Source organism: Thalassophryne amazonica, chromosome 19 (genome assembly GCF_902500255.1).
Source record: "Thalassophryne amazonica chromosome 19, fThaAma1.1, whole genome shotgun sequence".
Taxonomy (NCBI): Eukaryota; Metazoa; Chordata; class Actinopteri; order Batrachoidiformes; family Batrachoididae; genus Thalassophryne; species Thalassophryne amazonica.
Window position 1 is genome coordinate 57,372,276 of NC_047121.1, and position 20,322 is coordinate 57,392,597.

The following is a 20,322-nucleotide window of genomic DNA, read 5'->3' on the forward strand; positions in this document are numbered from 1 at the left end:
AGCGGCAGACACAGTTCCCGCCCGGCCGCGCTGTTCTGTGTATTAAAACACACGTCTTCCTGAACTGCATTCAAACAGTTTGTAGCCAATCACAGCGCAGAACGTCAACAGCGCTGCTATTTGAAAGCTTTGCGGAAACAGGCTAACAACCGATAATCAGACGAGTGAAACTTGTGATTTTTAATTAATTTAGGGTTTATTTAAAATGTGGGATGATCAGTAATTTCACTTTGAGAGGCAAATATGCATCGTTTTTTTTTTTTTTTTAGGCCTTACTGAATGTGATTTGCTCGTTAGCTGAGTGGAGCCTGAAGCTAGCTTCAGCGTTAGCCCCTTTTTTCCTGTTTAGCTCTCGAGTTTTTTTTTTCTTCTCCTTTTAACCGCTTGGAGGTTTTGTATTTGATTTTGGATGTGGGTTTGTGTTTAGAGAAAAATGATCGGTGTGATTTTGGATTAGCTTCAGCAGCGTTTTTTAACGTTAATGATAGAGTGCAGACTGCTGTCAGGAATAAAGATGAAGATCGTAGAAAGAAACGTGATGCGTTTGGTGGCTGTACAACAGCTTCGGGCAAGTTACGGCATCAAGACAAAGAACTGGAACAAAAACAAAGCAGCCAGCAGCAAGACGACCGCCAACACCCCGGTAAGACTGATCAACATCTGATCATTCACAGTCCAGTATCTGTTCAGTCACAGTCAATACAGATATAAAAATATAGAGTTATTTATTTCTGAGAGGTTGTAGATTTAACTGATGATTTGCATTAAAACTGACCGATTGGAATCAATAATTAATTGTAAGTCTAATTATCTGGATTGCTTCCCCTCAGGCAAAGGTGTTTGGTGTACCACTGGAGACTTTGCCACAGTATCATATGGACTGTGGCAGCGTGCCACGGTAAGTGCAGCCATGATTTTTAGGGGCCTACAGTCGCCCAATGAGCTACTTCCAGCTGATCAGTTTGTCTGTTTGTTCCTTTTCCTGCCTCCTGTCAGCTTTCTGGTTGACGCGTGCATGAACCTGCTGGCACACGTGGACACCGAGGGCCTGTTCAGGAAGTCAGGCTCCGTCGTGCGTCTGAAAGGGCTCCGGGTGAGTACCAGCAGACACCTAGCTAGCATTTCCAAGTCTCATCTGTGAAGATGAACCATTAAATAGAACAAAGGACAACCCACCACCAAAAAAAAAAGAAGAGAGAATTCAATTCAGGCTGTAATAGCTGGTGTTGCGTATGCACTTCTAGAGCAGGACCGTCTTCCACACCTGACCTGTTTCTAGTTCCTTGTCCCACACGGAGCTGGTTTAACCTGGCAAAGGCATCTGACGTTTATGTACACAGTGTAAAATACCATTATAGTGCTACATTCTCCATTGTAATATTCTCCTAAACACCAAATGGCAGTGGTGAGTAGGGATGGGTATTGATAAGATTTTATCTATCGATGCCATTATCGATTCTGCTTATCGATCCGATTCCTTATTGATTCCCTTATCGATACCTCATGAATTTTGTACTAAAAGTAGGCTTTACAGGTTTTCTATGTATTTCATTGAGTCTTAAAGTAAATAAGTATGAAATTGGTCACTGTATCCTTGATCTCTGGACATAAATAAAAATAAACAAAACAGTGTTTCGCTTTGAAGTTATTAATTCAGACTGAATTCTATCTTTCTAACTTGACTCGGCAGAGAGCCGCGCAGCGTTTGGAGCTGTGTGAACAGAACGGAGGACGATTCTTGTTTCTTTCTCGCAACAAAACAGGAGTCCCAATTAGTAACTTTAACCTGCACAAAAGTGACTCACGATTGACATTCAGGGATGAAAGTGGTGAAAAACAAAAAAAGCTGAAACCCAAAATTACCCCCCAACATCACCTGCACGAAAATGTTTCAATTCTAGAAGCTCTGAAATGCAATCTGGGACTATTCCAGATGATAAACTGGAGTGAGTACAGCATCCATTTAGGTGAGAAAAAAAAAACTTTCCTTATTCAAATTCATTCCAGTAGTATTCTGCTCTTACTACAATGCAGCAGTTTTCTAGCTTGGCAGATAGTTCTGGAGGAAATCACTGAAGAAATTAACACATTGAAAATCTGGTTTGACCGAAACAAACTGTCATTAAACTTAAATAAGAGAGGGGTGAAATGGAGGTGTAAGAGTCACTAGGTGTTCACAGGAAACACTTATTTATTTCTGTATGTATGTATGTATGTATGTATTTATATATGTTCATTGGTAGTTGGTTTTATATTTCCTGTTGTGTTTCTAGTCAGGTTCTTTTTGTCTCTTTCTCTAAAATTGTATATAATAAGTATATTGTATATAATAATCATTAGATTATTAATATATAAACAAAAATAAATTTAAGAAATATTACAATTTGACAACAAATGCACCCAAATGTGATGACAGCTGCAACTGCTTAATGTTAACTTTTAACATTGAAAATGCCATAGACATGCTAACGCGTTAGCATCGCTCCCGTTTTTAAGTTATAAAATACATCTATCAACTGTTTCAAAAGACCATAACTGGTCGGTTTAACATAGAAAAGGTAAATAATACTCACAGACGTATGCTTTTTAGGGTTTTAGCGGGGGAAAATTAAGCGAAAGACTAAACAAAGCAATAGATCGACGCATTGCTTCAGTCTGCGAACCACTGCTTCGATTGGTTCAAGGTTCCAATCAAAGCCGCGCTGCAGAAAAGTTGATTACGGACCCACTGCAGGGTCTGTAATCAATGTAGAGAAGTGATCATTTTCCTGACAAACACCCCCAAAACAACAGCCACTCTGAAGGACCGATAACAGAATCGTTAAGCAAAAAGCTTATTGATGTCGGTGGATCGAATCATTTCTTAACGATACCCGAAAGGAACCGGTTCTCGATAACCATCCCTAGTGGTGAGCAACTATGTAGTGAAAGCATTTGCTGGTACCTTTGAGCAAGGGGAGCCAGCTGAGATTATACTAGTTGAGTTTGGGAAGCGGTCCTTGTGGTCCTGTGCTCTCTCCCTGCTCCTGGCTGATGTCCATAGCTACAGACGGAAAAAGGAACGCTAGCAGGACTCCTTGAGGAACACAACTGAAAACCACAGTGACCTTTGACCTGGGAAACAGTCTAACATGGTGGGCTTGTGTTTTGTCTGTTCAGGCCAAACTGGATTTGGGTGAGGAGTGTCTGTCCCGGGCACTCCCCTGTGATGTGGCCAGTTTGGTGAAACAGTTCTTCAGGGAGCTTCCAGAGCCAGTTCTTCCTGCAGAGCTGCAGGAGGCCTTTCTTAAGGCCCAGCAGCTCGCGGCCGAGGAGGAGAGGACCGCCGCCACCATGCTGCTGTCCTGTGTACTGCCTGACTTAAACCTAAGCACCCTGTCTCACTTCTTTCAGTTCCTCCACAGTGTTTCTAAGAGGTACCGTGATTATCTTCATGCCTTCATGTTTGTTTTTAAATTGATTCAGAAAATTTTGTGCTCCAGTAACAGATGAAATGGGAAAGATTCTTAGGACATGATTTGAGTAATTACTCCTATCAGTGTAAATTATCTTTGGAATAAATGGACAAATCTTTAATATTCTTTACCAGTTTCCGGCTTATTAATTTGAACCATGACTGAGGAGCGTACAATAATCAGGTGAAAGTAAATGAACGTTTTCACTTTGTGGTTTCAGTGGTTACTTACAACTAATCATGTGTTGATGTACGAGTATATCAGAGATTGCTATTTACAAACATCCTTTCATAGATTTAACCTGAATCAGGAAGTGCTTAATAATAATTGGAATTGAAATCACTGCACATGTAATTTACAATTTAAGTAACTTGTTGTGTCAATCCCTCGGTGGTGAGGAGGATTATCTCTTGATCCATTCATGGGATGTCTACATCCTGGGTCGATCCAGAGATGTCTGCGCGTGTTTGTTTAACTCGGGAATGTCATTGCACGTCGACAAACGCGTGGTCCTTGACAGATCCTCAACCTGGTCCTATGGCTGGTAAATCCCAGACAGTCGGGGTCTGAGGACCTGCTGCAACCTTCATTAGGCTTCATAGCTGTTGGGTTACAAACCATCACCTCCTCCGCCATTGAGGATTTCTTGTTTCACCAGAGCCCTGTTACCTGTCTCTTGTTCGGGGTTCCTGTTGGGCCTTCATGGTTACTGTAGCAGACATGGGGCACACAAGGTCCCCACTGTATTTAACCCCAATGGGCAATCCTCTACTTGATCTGTTACACAGGCATCGGTGTTACAACACGGATGAGGGGTTGGATTTACATGTAACTGGAAAAACAAAAAGAACTGACACCAACTCCGTTTCCTTGTTGCTGCCACAAGCCGAGTTTATGAAATTAGTTTGGGTTTTTTCTGTAACTTTGCAAAGCTAGAACAATTGTACATCCAGCGAGGGGCACAGTGATCCTGATTGTCTCCATCTGGATCATGTTAGTCAGATCAGTTCATCCTTTGTGAAACTGAGTGGGCCAGGATTGATTTTTAGGTTAATGGAAGCCAGGGTTTTTTTTAAGTTGAGTTTTCTAACTTTCCTTTGAGGAACAAACTATTGAAACAGTCAGCAAAGTTTGGGGAAATGTTGCACCTGGAGAAAATGTTGATGGACACGGTGAAGACATTAAACTGCATCAGAACTGTACAGCGGTAAGTCACTCAGGCCAGGATTTGGACCAGGAACCACAGCAGTGGCTGCTCCTTGCAGCACGTTAGCCACTCTGATAGTGCACATGTCCGTAGTCTAGCCAAGACTATGAATTTTTAGTATGTTTGTGAGTCATTATCGTAGAAATCAATTTTGATATTTTGTCTGAGAACAGGTCAACATGTCAGTCAGTATTTTACTGTCTGGTCAGGGACAGTGGAAAAGATGGGGAAAAAAATTTGACTGCACTAAACTAAATTTTTTAACTTTTTTTTTATGGATCTTTGTTTATTCACAGGAGTGCAATGAATAAAATGGACAGCAGTAACTTGTCTGTAATTTTGGCTCCGAACCTCCTTCACTGCTTCGATGCTGCAGAGAAGATGAACGCTGCCACAGAGAAACGCCTCCGGCTGCAGGCAGCAGTGATCCACCGCCTTATTGAGAACGCCCACCACTTCGGTTCGCACACCTCCACTTTGAGTTCATTTCTGCCTTATTTTCAGCACTGATTGTTTCCTGTGTGTGGCAGGCATCCTACCCCCTTTTCTGAGGGAAAAGGTTCTGGCCATGATGGGCCGTGAAGTTGGAGATCCTTCTCCCACCACCTACCAGGACCCTGAAGAACTGGACCAGAGCTCGGGGACAACCAGGAGACGCAGGCGCAGCTTCGGAGGTAACATGATTTCTTTTTATTTTCACATTGAAGTAGAACAGCACACATACGCCTTCATACTAAAGGCACCAGTCTACTCTTTACTCTATATCTTGATTAACGAGACCTCCTCCCACCCCAAGAGCAGCCACTGAACACTTTCTTAAAACGTTTTTACTTAAAATAATCCTTTTTACAAACAACCTCAAACAGGTCAAATAAAAAATATATCTGATCTCACTGTAGCATAGAAGGGTTAGTTTTTTTTTTACTTTTTTGGCATTTGCACTTTCTTATAAATGTTAAAATGAAATGGTTACATGTTTTGCATTTTCATTGTTCATGTTTGGCTTTTGACTGACAGTAAAACTGGTTTTGTTTGTCATGCTGTGGATTTATTCACTTGTGACTCTCTACAGTAATGCACTGAAATGAACTGATTCACTGTAAATGATGCTTTAATCAGCTGTTGATGAATAAATGCTGTTTATTTTGTGTTTGGTCTCACATTTCAGATGTGGTCAATGTTGCTCTGAATAAAATAAAAACCAACAGAACGCCCACAAATGGCTCACAGTCAGACTGTGCGGGTACGTCAAACTGTGAGCCTCCATTTCTTTAGGAGCTTCAGTTTACCTACAGATTTATCATTTTAATGCAGTTTCACCTCAATGCATTTAACATTTTTGGAGACATAATTCTTGACATGTTCCAGCATTTTCCTCTGCGACTCCTGTGATTGCAACGCCAACCTTGAAGCGAAAACTTCCTTTGGATTCCGGACCCACATTTGGATTTTCCAGCAAGAAACGCAGATCTGTGAAAAAGAATTTGGGAATAGAATTACTTCCTAATATTCTGTTCAGTGGGAACTCCACTCCTGGATCAGGTAACCACTGATTGATCAAAGAGACACCAAGTACTTTGCTGTCAACACTTCAGTTGATTATCATTTGTCCTGAAATACGTCAAAGCCTACAGTGCTTCAGAAGTCTTGGAGTCCCAGAATGCACCAGTGTCAGTGGGCAGATCAAGAAGGCAGTCGGCTACATCTGTAAGGAAGAAGAGCCGACGACTGGGCAGCAGACATGTGATCAACAGGTACAGAACTCTGCATATGCTGTTAATATGGGTCAAAGTGGATAAAACTGACACATTACTGCAAATTTCAAACCTTTTGATTAATCATGCCAAGAACTAAAAATGATCCAGGTACTAAAATCTGTTTGACATGCACTCAAAAAAAAAAAAAGTTTTTTTTTTTATTATTGTTCTTTATTTTGGTTTTTAGACAAGAGAATATTGCATTGCATTTTAGTTGGAAATCTGTTCCATTTTACTCTATAGTCCTCAGTTTTAAACATTAAAAACAAAATACAATATGGGAGAGATGAAGAGTGCCTACCGGCCTATCACAGTGATTTGAAGAGAGAGATACAGAAATTTAAATAACATAGTTTTAGCGATATTTACAGTCAGTTTGTTTGCTGAGAAACATTTGGTGGCATTAGATAAAGGCTGTGTTAGCCGTGACTGATAGAGCAAAAAGAGTAGTTACGTATTCAAATTTTTTTTCTGTTGGCATGCAGTGGGAACACTCTCCGCTGATCTCCACACAGTTTTGAACATGCTCAAAAGGTTTTGACAAAGTCAGCGGACATCAGATGACAAGGAACTCATTTTGAAAATGGCAAAAAGACTTTTGTCTGACAAAAACAAAAAACTGATAGTATCAGCTCATTGTACGTTTCCTTAATCAGTCATAGTGTGTCTGGAGCTTAACATGTCGCAGCTGCTTTCAGACTGACTGAACTTTTACAACAAAGTGTATTCAGGGCCGGTAACGGGTGTTAGCAGTTCGCTTGCTGAAAATCATGTCTGCACTTTGCTGCCTTGTTCGGAGACGGACTGATACCAAACTGTGTCCGTACTGCCCCCAACATGGATCCATGTTCTCAATATTAAACGGGATTGGCACAACACAAGATGAAGTCTGTCTTCATCTCTGTATATACATAAATATTTTGATTCTTGTTTTTTTTTCTAGAGTTGAATCTGGACGAGCTGGCTGCTTTTCTCCGAAAGTTAACAAGAAAGAAGCTCCTCGTAAATCTCTGCGCCTGCGGTTCAGCGTGGGGAAGAGCAGCAAAGACACCGTAAGTGTGGCCGACTGACGTAACCGCTCAAAGATTGCACTCAGTAACCACCGTCACAAGTGCTTTGGAACCATCGAAATCATGATGTCACCAGCCACTCTGTGTGGGAGGAGTCTGTGGTTTTAATGTAGTTAACACTGACATTTGTGTAGCTGCTGAAATCGATCAACATCAAATAAAGTTATTTTCACAGTTCAGTTTTACCAATCAGGAAGCAGAAAAACAAAGAGCCCTTAAAATAATCTCTGAAGCTTTGTCTCATATCGGTGTGAAAAACAGACTCGACGAACACTCTCACATCTTCTGCAATTCTAGTGGGAAGAATTTATTAGGATAAATAATAATAAGTATGACGTAAAGCTACCTGTTGGCACCAGCTGACTGGATGGCTAACAGTTTAGCATCATTCATGTTAGCAAGCCAAAGCTAAAACTGGAGATGCTGCTGCTTTTCTCGGAGTCTGCCATTACTTGTGCTTGTTTGCATCACAAACCACCGCAGTGGCGGTGCAGCATGATATCAGGGAAAATAGTTTGGAATTTTGCACATTGTTTAATGTTAAACATATGTTTAAATTAATGCATATTTTTGAAATCTATCATTTTATAAATATCTTTATTTGTTAAATTTTACAGAGCTTGCTTATATTTGTGATACTTTTTTCTTTCTTTCTTGAAAGCCTTTAAGTCAAGCACCTGCAGAAAGAATGCTGTTTCCATAAAATCTGTGTGATTAAATTGTAAGCTGTTGTCTTTGGACTCAGATGCAGAAACGTCTGCTTGCATATTTGTGACTTAATAAAAATATTTGACCAACAAACTTAATATGTTGTTTCTTCTGGGGTAATTTTATGCTCTGAAGAACTAACCACAGTATTAACACTTTGTTCTCTACCTGCTTGGTATCTTTGGGCTGATTTTTAACAAAAAAACAATAACACTACGACTTACCCTTGCTTACCTTTCATCTTTAATTTCTCATTCTGTGCTGGTCAAAGGGATCAGAGTCCATTGGCAGGCGACTTGCCACTCAGGAGAGCACCGCCACCTTTACTTTCACCAATGACGCAAACTTCAGTCCATCAGATCCGCAGAGAAAATGTAAGTCAGCAGGTAAGAAACCAAAGGTTTGTTCACTGGAAAGACTTTTTTAAGTTTTACTGTAATGTTAGTTAGACTCATAATATAGTCATACTTTGTCGGTTACTCGGGACACACGTTGCACATGTGGCCGCAGCATCATTCCCGAACCAAAATGTTTAAACCGCTACACTGTTGAAATGCTGACTGTAAACAAAACATGGCAGTCAATGGTTGATGCCAACTGTGGTTAGCCATTTCATTAATTCATCCTCAAACACTGACAGAGTTGGGAGTTGCCCAGAGTCTTGTTTACGTGATGCTGACTTTGTCAGAGTTCTGACTGAACATGTGGTTGTCTATGTTTTCATAATGCTGACAATATTTTAAAAAACAAACAAAAAAAACAAAACAAACAACAACAAAAAAAAAAACAGTCCAGTCTGGGAGCATTGTTGATGCCACACCCATCGCACTACAGGACTGCCTTGGGTCCATGATGGCAATCTCTCAGGTAGACATCTGGACCATCCCCTCTTCTGAAAAGTAACAATGTGCTGCAGCCATGTGAAACGTGGGTGTCACCTTGACCTTCTCCAGCTGCTGAGGTCCTCCTGTGTGCTGGATCATGTCCAGAGAAATACACTACATGGACAAAATATGGGAGCAGATATTCCTTCAGTGTCAGTGATGCTCCTCTTCTGAGTCTCACCAAGTAACTGTTCATTTGTCACAAAGTCATTCCAGCGGGACCCAAGGATCGTCCATGCAGACCTGGTACCAAAGACGTCCAGTTGTCACCGTAGGTCAGTGGTTAGGGTCCAAGTCTGACAAGCAGACAGTAAGACGGGAAGCACCAGGATCCTAAACACTTTGACCTGTATTCTCCTATAAAGATATCTGCGTCATTAGTAAACACCTCTGTCCAGCAACCCCATTGACCCTTCCTAGGAGTCTCTCTATCTCAAAGGCTGAGAACCCAGGAACATGAACTTGTAATGAAAGCCTGGATCTTAGCCATGATCATGGATGATCACAAAACCAGACACTAATTCTTCACTCAGCTTCTCAAGTGCTGCAGTCATCTTATTCACATTCCACAGTGATCACAGTGTCGTCCATCAATGTCACTAGCCTTTTTCCTCACTGAAAAAGGCACCTAAGACCCTGGTTTCCACAACTGACCCAGAATGCAGTCCATGCAAGCGTTGAACAGTACAAGTGCAGACACTCATCCCTGAAGAACACTGGCATTCACTGTAAAAATTCAGAATTCCTGTCCCTCCTCTGCACAGTGCCTTTGTATAGATTGGCTATGATGTGAAGCAATTTGATGGATCGAGACTTCATTTGGCATTTCTTCTTGCACGCAAGGTTTGGGATGCATTGGAATTCTTGTGCAGAGCTCTTGAGTAAATAAAGATATATATAAAAGTATAAAAACAGTCTAAAAAGGATAGCTGGTGCCCCGGGGGGGATATATTACAATGTGCTAGGTTAATGGGGATTGTGAAAAGCAGTTATTGCACACTTGTATTCCAACACAGTGGATTTTGTACAGATAATTCTTGAGTTGTTAAAATTTCTCCATGTAATGTATAGTTGTGTCAGGAAGGGCATCCGGTGTAAAAACCTGTGCCAATTCATCATGCAGATCCACCTCAGATTTGCTGTGGCAACCCTGAGAGCAGCCGAAGGGACTTTCTGGGTTATAGTTGTCTGATAAATGTTGCCCAGTGGTTTTTGGTCATGAACAGTCCATTACTGTGAGATCAGCAGAAACCTTTCCTCCCATCCGTACAACCTGCGGTCTGTCTGTGATGAAATTCAGAACCCAGTTGCAGGTGGCGGTCGGGACCCCCAGGTCAGACAGTTTTCCAATCACCATTTTTGGGCAGATGGTGTTGAAGGCAGAGGTGTAGTTGAGGAAGCGCAACCTGACATATGTTCCACTGTGGTCCAGGTGTTGGAGAGTGTGGTGGAGGGCTATGGCTACCGTATCGTCCACTGATCTGTTTGGACGATAGGCAAATTGAAGAGGGTCAACAGTTTCCAGCACTATGGAGTTGAGATGATTAAGCACCAGCTTTTCCAGACATTTCATGGCGACTGATGTGAGTGCCACTGGTCTGAAGACATTTGTGGGAGAGTTTGTGTTAAGTCTGTCAAATCTGGTATAAAAGCTGTTGAGACAGTCTGGGAGGGTGCTGTCTCTGACCTCCATGTCTGAGTTTCTTCTGTAGTTAGTGACTGGCTAGATTCCCTGCCACATACTGCGTGTGTTGTTGTCTTCATAGAAGCCTTTAAGTTTTTGGGAATATGCCCTTTTAGTTGTTCTGATGGTTTTATGCAGCTCCTAACGGGCCTACTTATATTCTTCACTGTCTCCTGATTTGTAAGCCACATGTCTATTCCTGATTTTCTTGAGGACATCTGAGTTAAACCATGGTTTTTCATTTGGGGAAAAGTCGGTATTCTTTGAATACTGACAAAGAAGCCACAGACAGTGAGGATCCCATTAATGTGGGTGTTTTTTGTTTTTTCTTCCTGGACATGAAAGAGCATCATGAAAATCAACATGGGCTGCAAAGAAGAGCTACGATGTTGTGCACTGTTGGATCTGAAGCTGTAATACTGATTGTGTTTATATGTATGTACTATTGAAGTGTCTGGTTTAGGGAGGGGTGAGTACACTGTGTATCAACGTTTGTCCCTGTATCATCACCTCTCAATACATGTTAATATTTCTCTTACTTTATAGGCTCCAAGTACATCAGTAAGTCTGAAAACGACTTGCTGACTCCCCAGCATGGCTCCAGCGCCCACCGGGTCTCCTGGAGTGGGACGACCCCTGAAGGAGTCCAGGCTTTCAGTGGGGGGTCTTTCACAGATACACCGATGACCAGACCGCTGAAGAGCAGCTACCTCTCTGAGCCTGCCATCGTTGTATCCAAGCCCCCAACGGCGTCCAGCCTTCCCATGAAGCTTTGCTGTGCGTCCAGTGCTGAGAGCCTGGAGTGCTCTGCCTCTGAAGCACAGAACCAAATCAGTCAGCCGATGAACCTGAAGGCTCATACTGAAGCTGGCGATGACCTTCCAGGTGTAAAGACCACTAAACCAGCAGACAGAGTTACTTCAGCAGAAACACCCGCAGTCAGACCCCTGTCTGGGGAGGCCTTCAGGGTTCTGGCTGCTGAACAGAACATTACCTTTAGTCACTTTGATGTTGCTGTGTTGTCACCATTGCACATCAACAGCACCGTTTTTGACTCTGTCTGTTGTAGTCCAGTAAAAGCTACGAATGACACAGACAACAGTTCATTGGAAGAAAGCGATCAAGACTCTGAGCAAATGAGCTGCAGCAGATTAATTGATGCTCTGGACATCCAGAGTCCGGCTCACTTCAAAATGGGGGTCTCCTCTGGGCTGCAGTCCACTCCGTATAAACCAGTTTCTAAACTCTGTAATCTGCTTCCTACACCTCCTGAAGCTAGCATGCTACATGCTTCAGATGAACTTGATACTAAAGTCCAAACCCAGGAGACCATCGCACCACACCGCTTACAAACTCAAAAACTAAGGGTGGCGGATCATATCCAGCACTTCAACAAGTTGACTCTCCGATCTCCCCAAACCTCAGAGGCCAAACTCATCCGGCCACCACTCAAGTTCGAGCGCACCCCTGTGCGCCAGACTGTGTGCAGGATCAACTCTCTGATGGGAGACAACAGGAGACCAACTAAGAACACAGAGCCCACAGCTATTCAAAAAGTGGTCAAAACTGTGAGCCTGGAGAGCGGCCTGTCACCGCGGCTGTCGAGCGGCATAAAGAAACCGCCTCCTGTCCCACCAAAAAAATGTAATACCTTGACCCGAAAAGCTTCTGTCTTGGGCGACGTAACCAACAAAGTCTCACCAAAAACCAAAGTAGATTCTGGTGCGTTTGCTCCTTTGGGAGCTCGGAAGGCACAGCAGGTGGCTCAGTACTACAGAGGCTCTCCGAGGAACCCTCTGCACCAGGGACGACTCCTATCAGCCACCAAACCTGTTAACTTGTAGGAGCTGTTGCTTTCTGTCTGCTGTGGCTGAGATGTGGTTGCTTATATTTGTATTTCAGGGCTTAATTTATTGTTTTTCTGCAGTTGATGATTTCAGGACTTTAACATCAGACGTTTTTATGCCTTAAACATTTGACTGAAGAGCAACAACTCCTCAACGTTTAATGTCAGACCTCCCTACAATAAACTGCCTTCATTTTTAATCCTGCTGTTATGTCCTGTACATTTCTTTTTCTAAAATGATAGTCAAGGCAGTTTTTGTGGAAATGTATTATGTTAGTCCGTGTACGGAGAGTTTTTCCCGACATTTTTGTCCACCTCAGAAAATTTACGAATCGAAGCTCAGAAGTTTCACAAACTTTTTCCAGAGTAACGCAGTACATCTCCTGATCTGTTTTTCGTGTGCAAGTTTAGTGTTAGTTTTAAAGAAACTGAAACTCACTGTATAACAACCAAGACAAAGTTGGAGGGTTTTTTTTTTTTTTTTTTTTTTTTTTTTTTGAGTGACAGTTCCAGACACTATTAAGATGAGCGAAAAAGTAATTAATCCATAACCAACTACAACAAGCTGATTTCTAATCAAACTGCCACAGGTTTAATAGCTCTTGAAAAATTTTCTGTAGTGGGTCCACCGTGGAGCTGTATGGGGTCCACCACCTGCTGTCATAAACTCGTACTGCAGTTATTGTAAAACAGACATTGTTTTTTTTGTTTTTTTTTAATGAATTAACATTTTTAGCTACCTCCTTGCTTCTTTTACAAAATCAGTAAAGACAAAATAAAAAAAAAAAAAAATCCATTGTCAGGGATATCTGACAGCAAAGGATTTTGATGTCTGTCTGAATGCCAGCACATTGTTTAATTTTTGTTTTCGTATCTTGCGTCGTGTTTCCTGTCTGTGTTGATGTTTGTGGCCTTCTGGTGCTTAAGTAATCTTTTCTGTTCCTCATTTTTCCCGCTGGTTGTTTTCTGTTTGTGACCCGCTGCTCGTGTCGATGGCAGATGAACTTTGTCGGCCTCTATAAATTGTACGTGATGCGTTTAGGGACCATGTGGTAATGACTGGGAGTTCTTACATCAGCTGTTAAGCCTTTTTATAGCTATGCTAATTCTTGGTTTGTGGAGAGATTGTTTACTGAAGTTGAACCTTGTTGCTGAATATTTGTTGTGGACATAAATGGGAGAAAAATGCAAGTTGAACCTTGTTGCTGAATATTTGTTGTGGACATAAATGGGAGAAAAATGCACCTTTTGATGTATTTAAATAAAAAGGCCAAACAGTATTAATCCAAGTGTTTCTTAAATTCTTTTACTTTGAAAAGTATTCTGTTAAATCAAGACTGGGAGCCTGTGAAGATGCCACACCTTGCCATGTCCACACCATGAAGCTGCAGTAGGTCCTGAATGGCAACCACTCAGGCAGATGAGTCTCACTGATCTAAGTGGTTATTTTAGAGTATTTTATTCTGAAAGGCATCACTGATGCGCAGATGTTTCCCTTACAGTGATGTCACGTAATCATGTTGTTTATATGTATGTTTTTGGTACTAAAACAGATCTTCTGCAGCTCCCTCAGGAGGGGACACCTGTCCATCAGGTCACTTCCCAAACCGCTTATACCTGGACAGACTGACACTGCAGATTAAGTGTCTTGTGCAAGGATACAGTCAGCAGGAGCGGGATATGAACCCTAGTGGTAGGCCAGCTCCTTATCTACTGCACTACCTGCTGTATCATTTATTACTGAGATTTATACATTACTAAAGTGAACGGTAAGACAAACCATAAACCAACCACTTAAACTACTAAGCATGGATCTAAACACCTTTGACACTAAAATGATGTGCTTTGATCCTTTCTGCCACACTGAATTGTTCAATTAATTTATATAGCGCCAAAAAACAGCTGCCTCAAGGCGCCTCACAAAAGTAAGGTCTAACCTTACCAACCCCTAGAGCAAGCACACAGGTGACAGTGCTAAGGCAAAACTCCCTCTAATGATATTGAGGAAGAAACCTCAAGTAGACCAGACTCAAAGGGGTGACCTTTTGCTTAGGCCATTCTAACAGTGATAAGGTTTTGCAAAGTTTTACAAAGCTGAAGAAACAAAATCAAACAATATAAAGAAATAAGGTCTTAATTGTAGTTTGTGAGGAAGCCTGCATGCTGACCTTTGACCTTGCACTTGATATTTGACTTATGAGGTTTTGACAGTGACCTTAACCCAAGTGACCTACAGTTACCTCAGAGTTGTCCAAATATGCAAATAAATAAAATTTACAATTCTTAACCCTGGACACGGTATGATCAATACCTGGCAGGTCAAAAAGCCAAGGTTAAATAGCTGAAAAGTCAGAGAACAGACAAACTGTTGCTACCTTCTGCATTAATGAACTAATTAATTTAAGATCTCAGAAGCCAAACAGCAATAAATCCAATAAAACAGGTTTTCTTTTCTGAGCTAAAAATACAAATTTATAAATACAGTCAAATGTAACCACCTAAAGCTGAAGTTGAGTGAAGAAAAACAGACCAAAGAGAGACTTACAAAAGTTATTTTACAGTCTGAATCATTTAAACAGTTTTTCAGATTGTGCGGCATTCTGACATTTACACATCGTATCCTGAAGGTCACCTCGACCTCAGAACTCTACCAGACCGCCCCGGGTCAGGGAAACCACGTAGGAGGCTTGTCTACCACAGAGACTGACCCACAAGTGGTGACTTAACCTGCTTTTCGATTGTGACCACCAGAGGGCGCCGTTGTCTACCAGAAGTGATGACCCAGATTCGTGACGATGATCTCAAAAACTGCAAGTTAGTTTAAAAAAAACACACACACCTAAGGTCAAAATGAATGCTGGATCGTGTCAAAAGGAATGTAACACGTCTAAAATAACTCTGGTTATTCTACTGTTACCAATAGGGGTCACCAAACAGCAGGGAAAAAAACTTGATTCTTTTTGGTTGTGTCAGTCACATTCTCATTTTCATGGACGTGCACCTTGGATGTGCTCATGGCTTGTAACCTTGTTCTTATCTTGGAAAACCTTTGAGGGTCCGGGAAAGGTGTTGGTGATGAACTGGAATATACAGTCATCGTGCTGTGGTCTTGTTTAAAGAATTGCAGGATTTTCAAGCTGTTCAAAAATCTCCATCACAAACTTTGACATACTGTACTAATCCTTTGCCATTTAGTAGATCTCCTGACATTGTTGGAAATTCCTGGCATCAGCGAGTAAAAGTTCAGTCAACAACAAAATAAAAACAAAAAAACAAAGCAAACAGGTGATTTGCCCGATGAGCTCATCCACCTGCCTGAAGAGTTTAACTAGTTGGCACCAGCTGGTTTAGTGGGTGAATGGAACAAACAAGTGGTGGGACGTTTATTCCCTGAAGACCGGATGTTCCACCTCTGGTTGGATGTACTGGGACATTGCAGCTTAATTATACTATGGGTTGTTTTGGTATGTCATATGATGCAAATCAGGCAGATTACATCATCAAACAGCGCTTTAAATTTGTGAGCAGAAGAGACATGTGAATGGGTTTTTGTCACGGCTGTCAACCGTCACCTCCCGGGACACATATGTGTTAAAACCAAGAACGAATTTTAACTAAATCAGTATTCAGTGTAGTGACTGCTTGTAGCCAGTAGGGGCTCTGTGCTGCTGTGATGAATTAAGTCAGTTTGGTGAATCTTCAAAACAACTGGTTGCCCCTAACAACCAGGAACTTCACTCTGTAATATCATGAATTTATTATTTATTTATTAAAAAAAAAATCAGCAAACCTCAACAACTCATGTAAGTTTCAAATATTTATTATTTTGGTTGCAAACATTGTGCAGCTCGGGCATCTTTTCCGGATGCCCCCTGGACGCCTCACTGGAGAGGTGTTCCGGGCACGTCCCATCTGGAGGAGGCCCCAGGGAAGACCCAGGACACGCTGGAGGGACTACACTAGTTACCCCCTGGCAGATCCCGAGCAGCCGGGAAAGCAGGCCGACTGGGTGACTGTGAGGAGGAAGCGTAGCCCTAAACAGAAGCCCCGTGTACACCGCCAACCCGTTCACATCTCTAACCGTTTTTCCCCACTCGACGACACACCCGCCGAGGAACAAACTCTGGTTATTGGCGACTCTGTTTTGCGAAATGTGAAGTTAGCGACACCAGCAACCATAGTCAATTGTCTTCCGGGGGCCAGAGCAGGCGACATTGAAGGAAATTTGAAACTGCTGGCTAAGGCTAAGCGTAAATTTGGTAAGATTGTAATTCACGTCGGCAGTAATGACACCCGGTTACGCCAATCGGAGGTCACTAAAATTAACATTAAATCGGTGTGTAACTTTGCAAAAACAATGTCGGACTCTGTAGTTTTCTCTGGGCCCCTCCCCAATCAGACCGGGAGTGACATGTTTAGCCGCATGTTCTCCTTGAATTGCTGGCTGTCTGAGTGGTGTCCAAAAAATGAGGTGGGCTTCATAGATAATTGGCAAAGCTTCTGGGGAAAACCTGGTCTTGTTAGGAGAGACGGCATCCATCCCACTTTGGATGGAGCAGCTCTCATTTCTAGAAATCTGGCCAATTTTCTTAAATCCTCCAAACCGTGACTATCCAGGGTTGGGACCAGGAAGCAGAGTTGTAGTCTTACACACCTCTCTGCAGCTTCTCTCCCCCTGCCATCCCCTCATTACCCCATCCCCGTAGAGACGGTGCCTGCTCCCAGACTACCAATAACCAGCAAAAATCTATTTAAGCATAAAATTCAAAAAGAAAAAATAATATAGCACCTTCAACTGCACCACAGACTAAAACAGTTAAATGTGGTCTATTAAACATTAGGTCTCTCTCTTCTAAGTCCCTGTTGGTAAATGATATAATAATTGATCAACATATTGATTTATTCTGCCTTACAGAAACCTGGTTACAGCAGGATGAATATGTTAGTTTAAATGAGTCAACACCCCCGAGTCACACTAACTGTCAGAATGCTCGTAGCACGGGCCGGGGCGGAGGATTAGCAGCAATCTTCCATTCCAGCTTATTAATTAATCAAAAACCCAGACAGAGCTTTAATTCATTTGAAAGCTTGACTCTTAGTCTTGTCCATCCAAATTGGAAGTCCCAAAAACCAGTTTTATTTGTTATTATCTATCGTCCACCTGGTCGTTACTGTGAGTTTCTCTGTGAATTTTCAGACCTTTTGTCTGACTTAGTGCTTAGCTCAGATAAGATCATTATAGTGGGCGATTTTAACATCCAAACAGATGCTGAGAATGACAGCCTCAACACTGCATTTAATCTATTATTAGACTCTATTGGCTTTGCTCAAAAAGTAAATGAGTCCACCCACCACTTTAATCATATCTTAGATCTTGTTCTGATTTATGGTATGGAAATAGAAGACTTAACAGTATTCCCTGAAAACTCCCTTCTGTCTGATCATTTCTTAATAACATTTACATTTACTCTGATGGACTACCCAGCAGTGGGGAATAAGTTTCATTACACTAGAAGTCTTTCAGAAAGCGCTGTAACTAGGTTTAAGGATATGATTCCTTCTTTATGTTCTCTAATGCCATATACCAACACAGTACAGAGTAGCTACCTAAACTCTGTAAGTGAGATAGAGTATCTCGTCAATAGTTTTACATCCTCATTGAAGACAACTTTGGATGCTGTAGCTCCTCTAAAAAAGAGAGCTTTAAATCAGAAGTGCCTGACTCCGTGGTATAACTCACAAACTCGTAGCTTAAAGCAGATAACCCGTAAGTTGGAGAGGAAATGGCGTCTCACTAATTTAGAAGATCTTCACTTAGCCTGGAAAAAGAGTCTGTTGCTCTATAAAAAAGCCCTTCGTAAAGCTAGGACATCTTTCTACTCATCACTAATTGAAGAAAATAAGAACAACCCCAGGTTTCTTTTCAGCACTGTAGCCAGGCTGACAAAGAGTCAGAGCTCTATTGAGCTGAGTATTCCATTAACTTTAACTAGTAATGACTTCATGACTTTCTTTGCTAACAAAATTTTAACTATTAGAGAAAAAATTACTCATAACCATCCCAAAGACGTATCGTTATCTTTGGCTGCTTTCAGTGATGCCGGTATTTGGTTAGACTCTTTCTCTCTGATTGTTCTGTCTGAGTTATTTTCATTAGTTACTTCATCCAAACCATCAACATGTTTATTAGACCCCATTCCTACCAGGCTGCTCAAGGAAGCCCTACCATTATTTAATGCTTCGATCTTAAATATGATCAATCTATCTTTGTTAGTTGGCTATGTACCACAGACTTTTAAGGTGGCAGTAATTAAACCATTACTTAAAAAGCCATCACTTGACCCAGCTATCTTAGCTAATTATAGGCCAATCTCCAACCTTCCTTTTCTCTCAAAAATTCTTGAAAGGGTAGTTGTAAAACAGCTAACTGATCATCTGCAGAGGAATGGTCTATTTGAAGAGTTTCAGTCAGGTTTTAGAATTCATCATAGTACAGAAACAGCATTAGTGAAGGTTACAAATGATCTTCTTATGGCCTCGGACAGTGGACTCATCTCTGTGCTTGTTCTGTTAGACCTCAGTGCTGCTTTTGATACTGTTGACCATAAAATTTTATTACAGAGATTAGAGCATGCCATAGGTATTAAAGGCACTGCGCTGCGGTGGTTTGAATCATATTTGTCTAATAGATTACAATTTGTTCATGTAAATGGGGAATCTTCTTCAGGTCCCATAATCAGGTCCCATCTTATCTTAGGGACCTCGTAGTACCATATCACCCCAATAGAGCGCTTCGCTCTCAGACTGCAGGCTTACTTGTAGTTCCTAGGGTTTGTAAGAGTAGAATGGGAGGCAGAGCCTTCAGCTTTCAGGCCCCTCTCCTGTGGAACCAGCTCCCAATTCAGATCAGGGAGACAGACACCCTCTCTACTTTTAAGATTAGGCTTAAAACGTTCCTTTTTGCTAAAGCTTATAGTTAGGGCTGGATCAGGTGACCCTGAACCATCCCTTAGTTATGCTGCTATAGACGTAGACTGCTGGGGGGTTCCCATGATGCATTGTTTCTTTCTCTTTTTGCTCTGTATGCACCACTCTGCATTAATCATTAGTGATCGATCTCTGCTCCCCTCCACAGCATGTCTTTTTCCTGGTTCTCTCCCTCAGCCCCAACCAGTCCCAGCAGAAGACTGCCCCTCCCTGAGCCTGGTTCTGCTGGAGGTTTCTTCCTGTTAAAAGGGAGTTTTTCCTTTCCACTGTAGCCAAGTGCTTGCTCACAGGGGGTTGTTTTGACCGTTGGGGTTTTACATAATTATTGTATGGCCTTGCCTTACAATATAAAGCGCCTTGGGGCAACTGTTTGTTGTGATTTGGTGCTATATAAAAAAATTGATTGATTGATTGATCTCTCAGCTGGCTTGGGAAGGCCTCAGGGTTCCCCCGGGGGAGCTGGAGGAGGTGTGTGTGGATCGGGAGGTCTGGGCAGCTTTAAATCAGAAGAAAATGGATGGATGGATGTACAATGTGCAATTAAGGTGATGGGCTTAAGACCAGATGATCCTCGGTTAAAATCCCAGCCTGACTGGAAAATCACTAAGGTCCCTATAGTTTCCCCTTGCATGGCAGCGCTTTAAGCATCTGATGCAGATAGAAAAGCGCTATATAAATGCAGCCCATTTAATGGGCAACCAAAATGCTACACAGAAAACTTACA

At 41.9% G+C, this 20,322-nt stretch overlaps 1 protein-coding gene and 1 long non-coding RNA gene across 2 annotated transcripts; both read left to right on the forward strand.

The window, feature by feature from the left end:
* Positions 1–13: 13 nt before the first annotated feature.
* Positions 14–13,116, forward strand: arhgap11a (Rho GTPase activating protein 11A). Its single transcript, XM_034159744.1, has 12 exons — positions 14–643; positions 831–898; positions 997–1,093; positions 3,160–3,416; positions 4,959–5,122; positions 5,193–5,336; positions 5,831–5,905; positions 6,031–6,204; positions 6,290–6,416; positions 7,363–7,471; positions 8,469–8,571; positions 11,312–13,116. The coding sequence occupies exons 1-12, from the start codon at positions 482–484 to the stop codon at positions 12,607–12,609; spliced, it is 2,778 nt and encodes a 925-aa protein (XP_034015635.1). The 5' UTR covers positions 14–481; the 3' UTR covers positions 12,610–13,116.
* Positions 13,117–13,368: 252 nt separating this feature from the next.
* Positions 13,369–13,891, forward strand: LOC117500943. Its single transcript, XR_004557895.1, has 2 exons — positions 13,369–13,802; positions 13,847–13,891. It is a non-coding gene; the product is annotated as an uncharacterized LOC117500943 (long non-coding RNA).
* The last annotated feature ends 6,431 nt before the right edge of the window (positions 13,892–20,322 follow it).

Coding starts and splice junctions, on each gene's coding strand:
- arhgap11a (XM_034159744.1), top strand. CDS start 482: ATGATAGAGTGCAGACTGCTGTCAGGAATAAAGATGAAGATCGTAGAA. Junction 1,094..3,159: donor TGCGTCTGAAAGGGCTCCGG/GTGAGTACCAGC, acceptor TTGTCTGTTCAG/GCCAAACTGGATTTGGGTGA. Junction 7,472..8,468: donor GGAAGAGCAGCAAAGACACC/GTAAGTGTGGCC, acceptor TGCTGGTCAAAG/GGATCAGAGTCCATTGGCAG.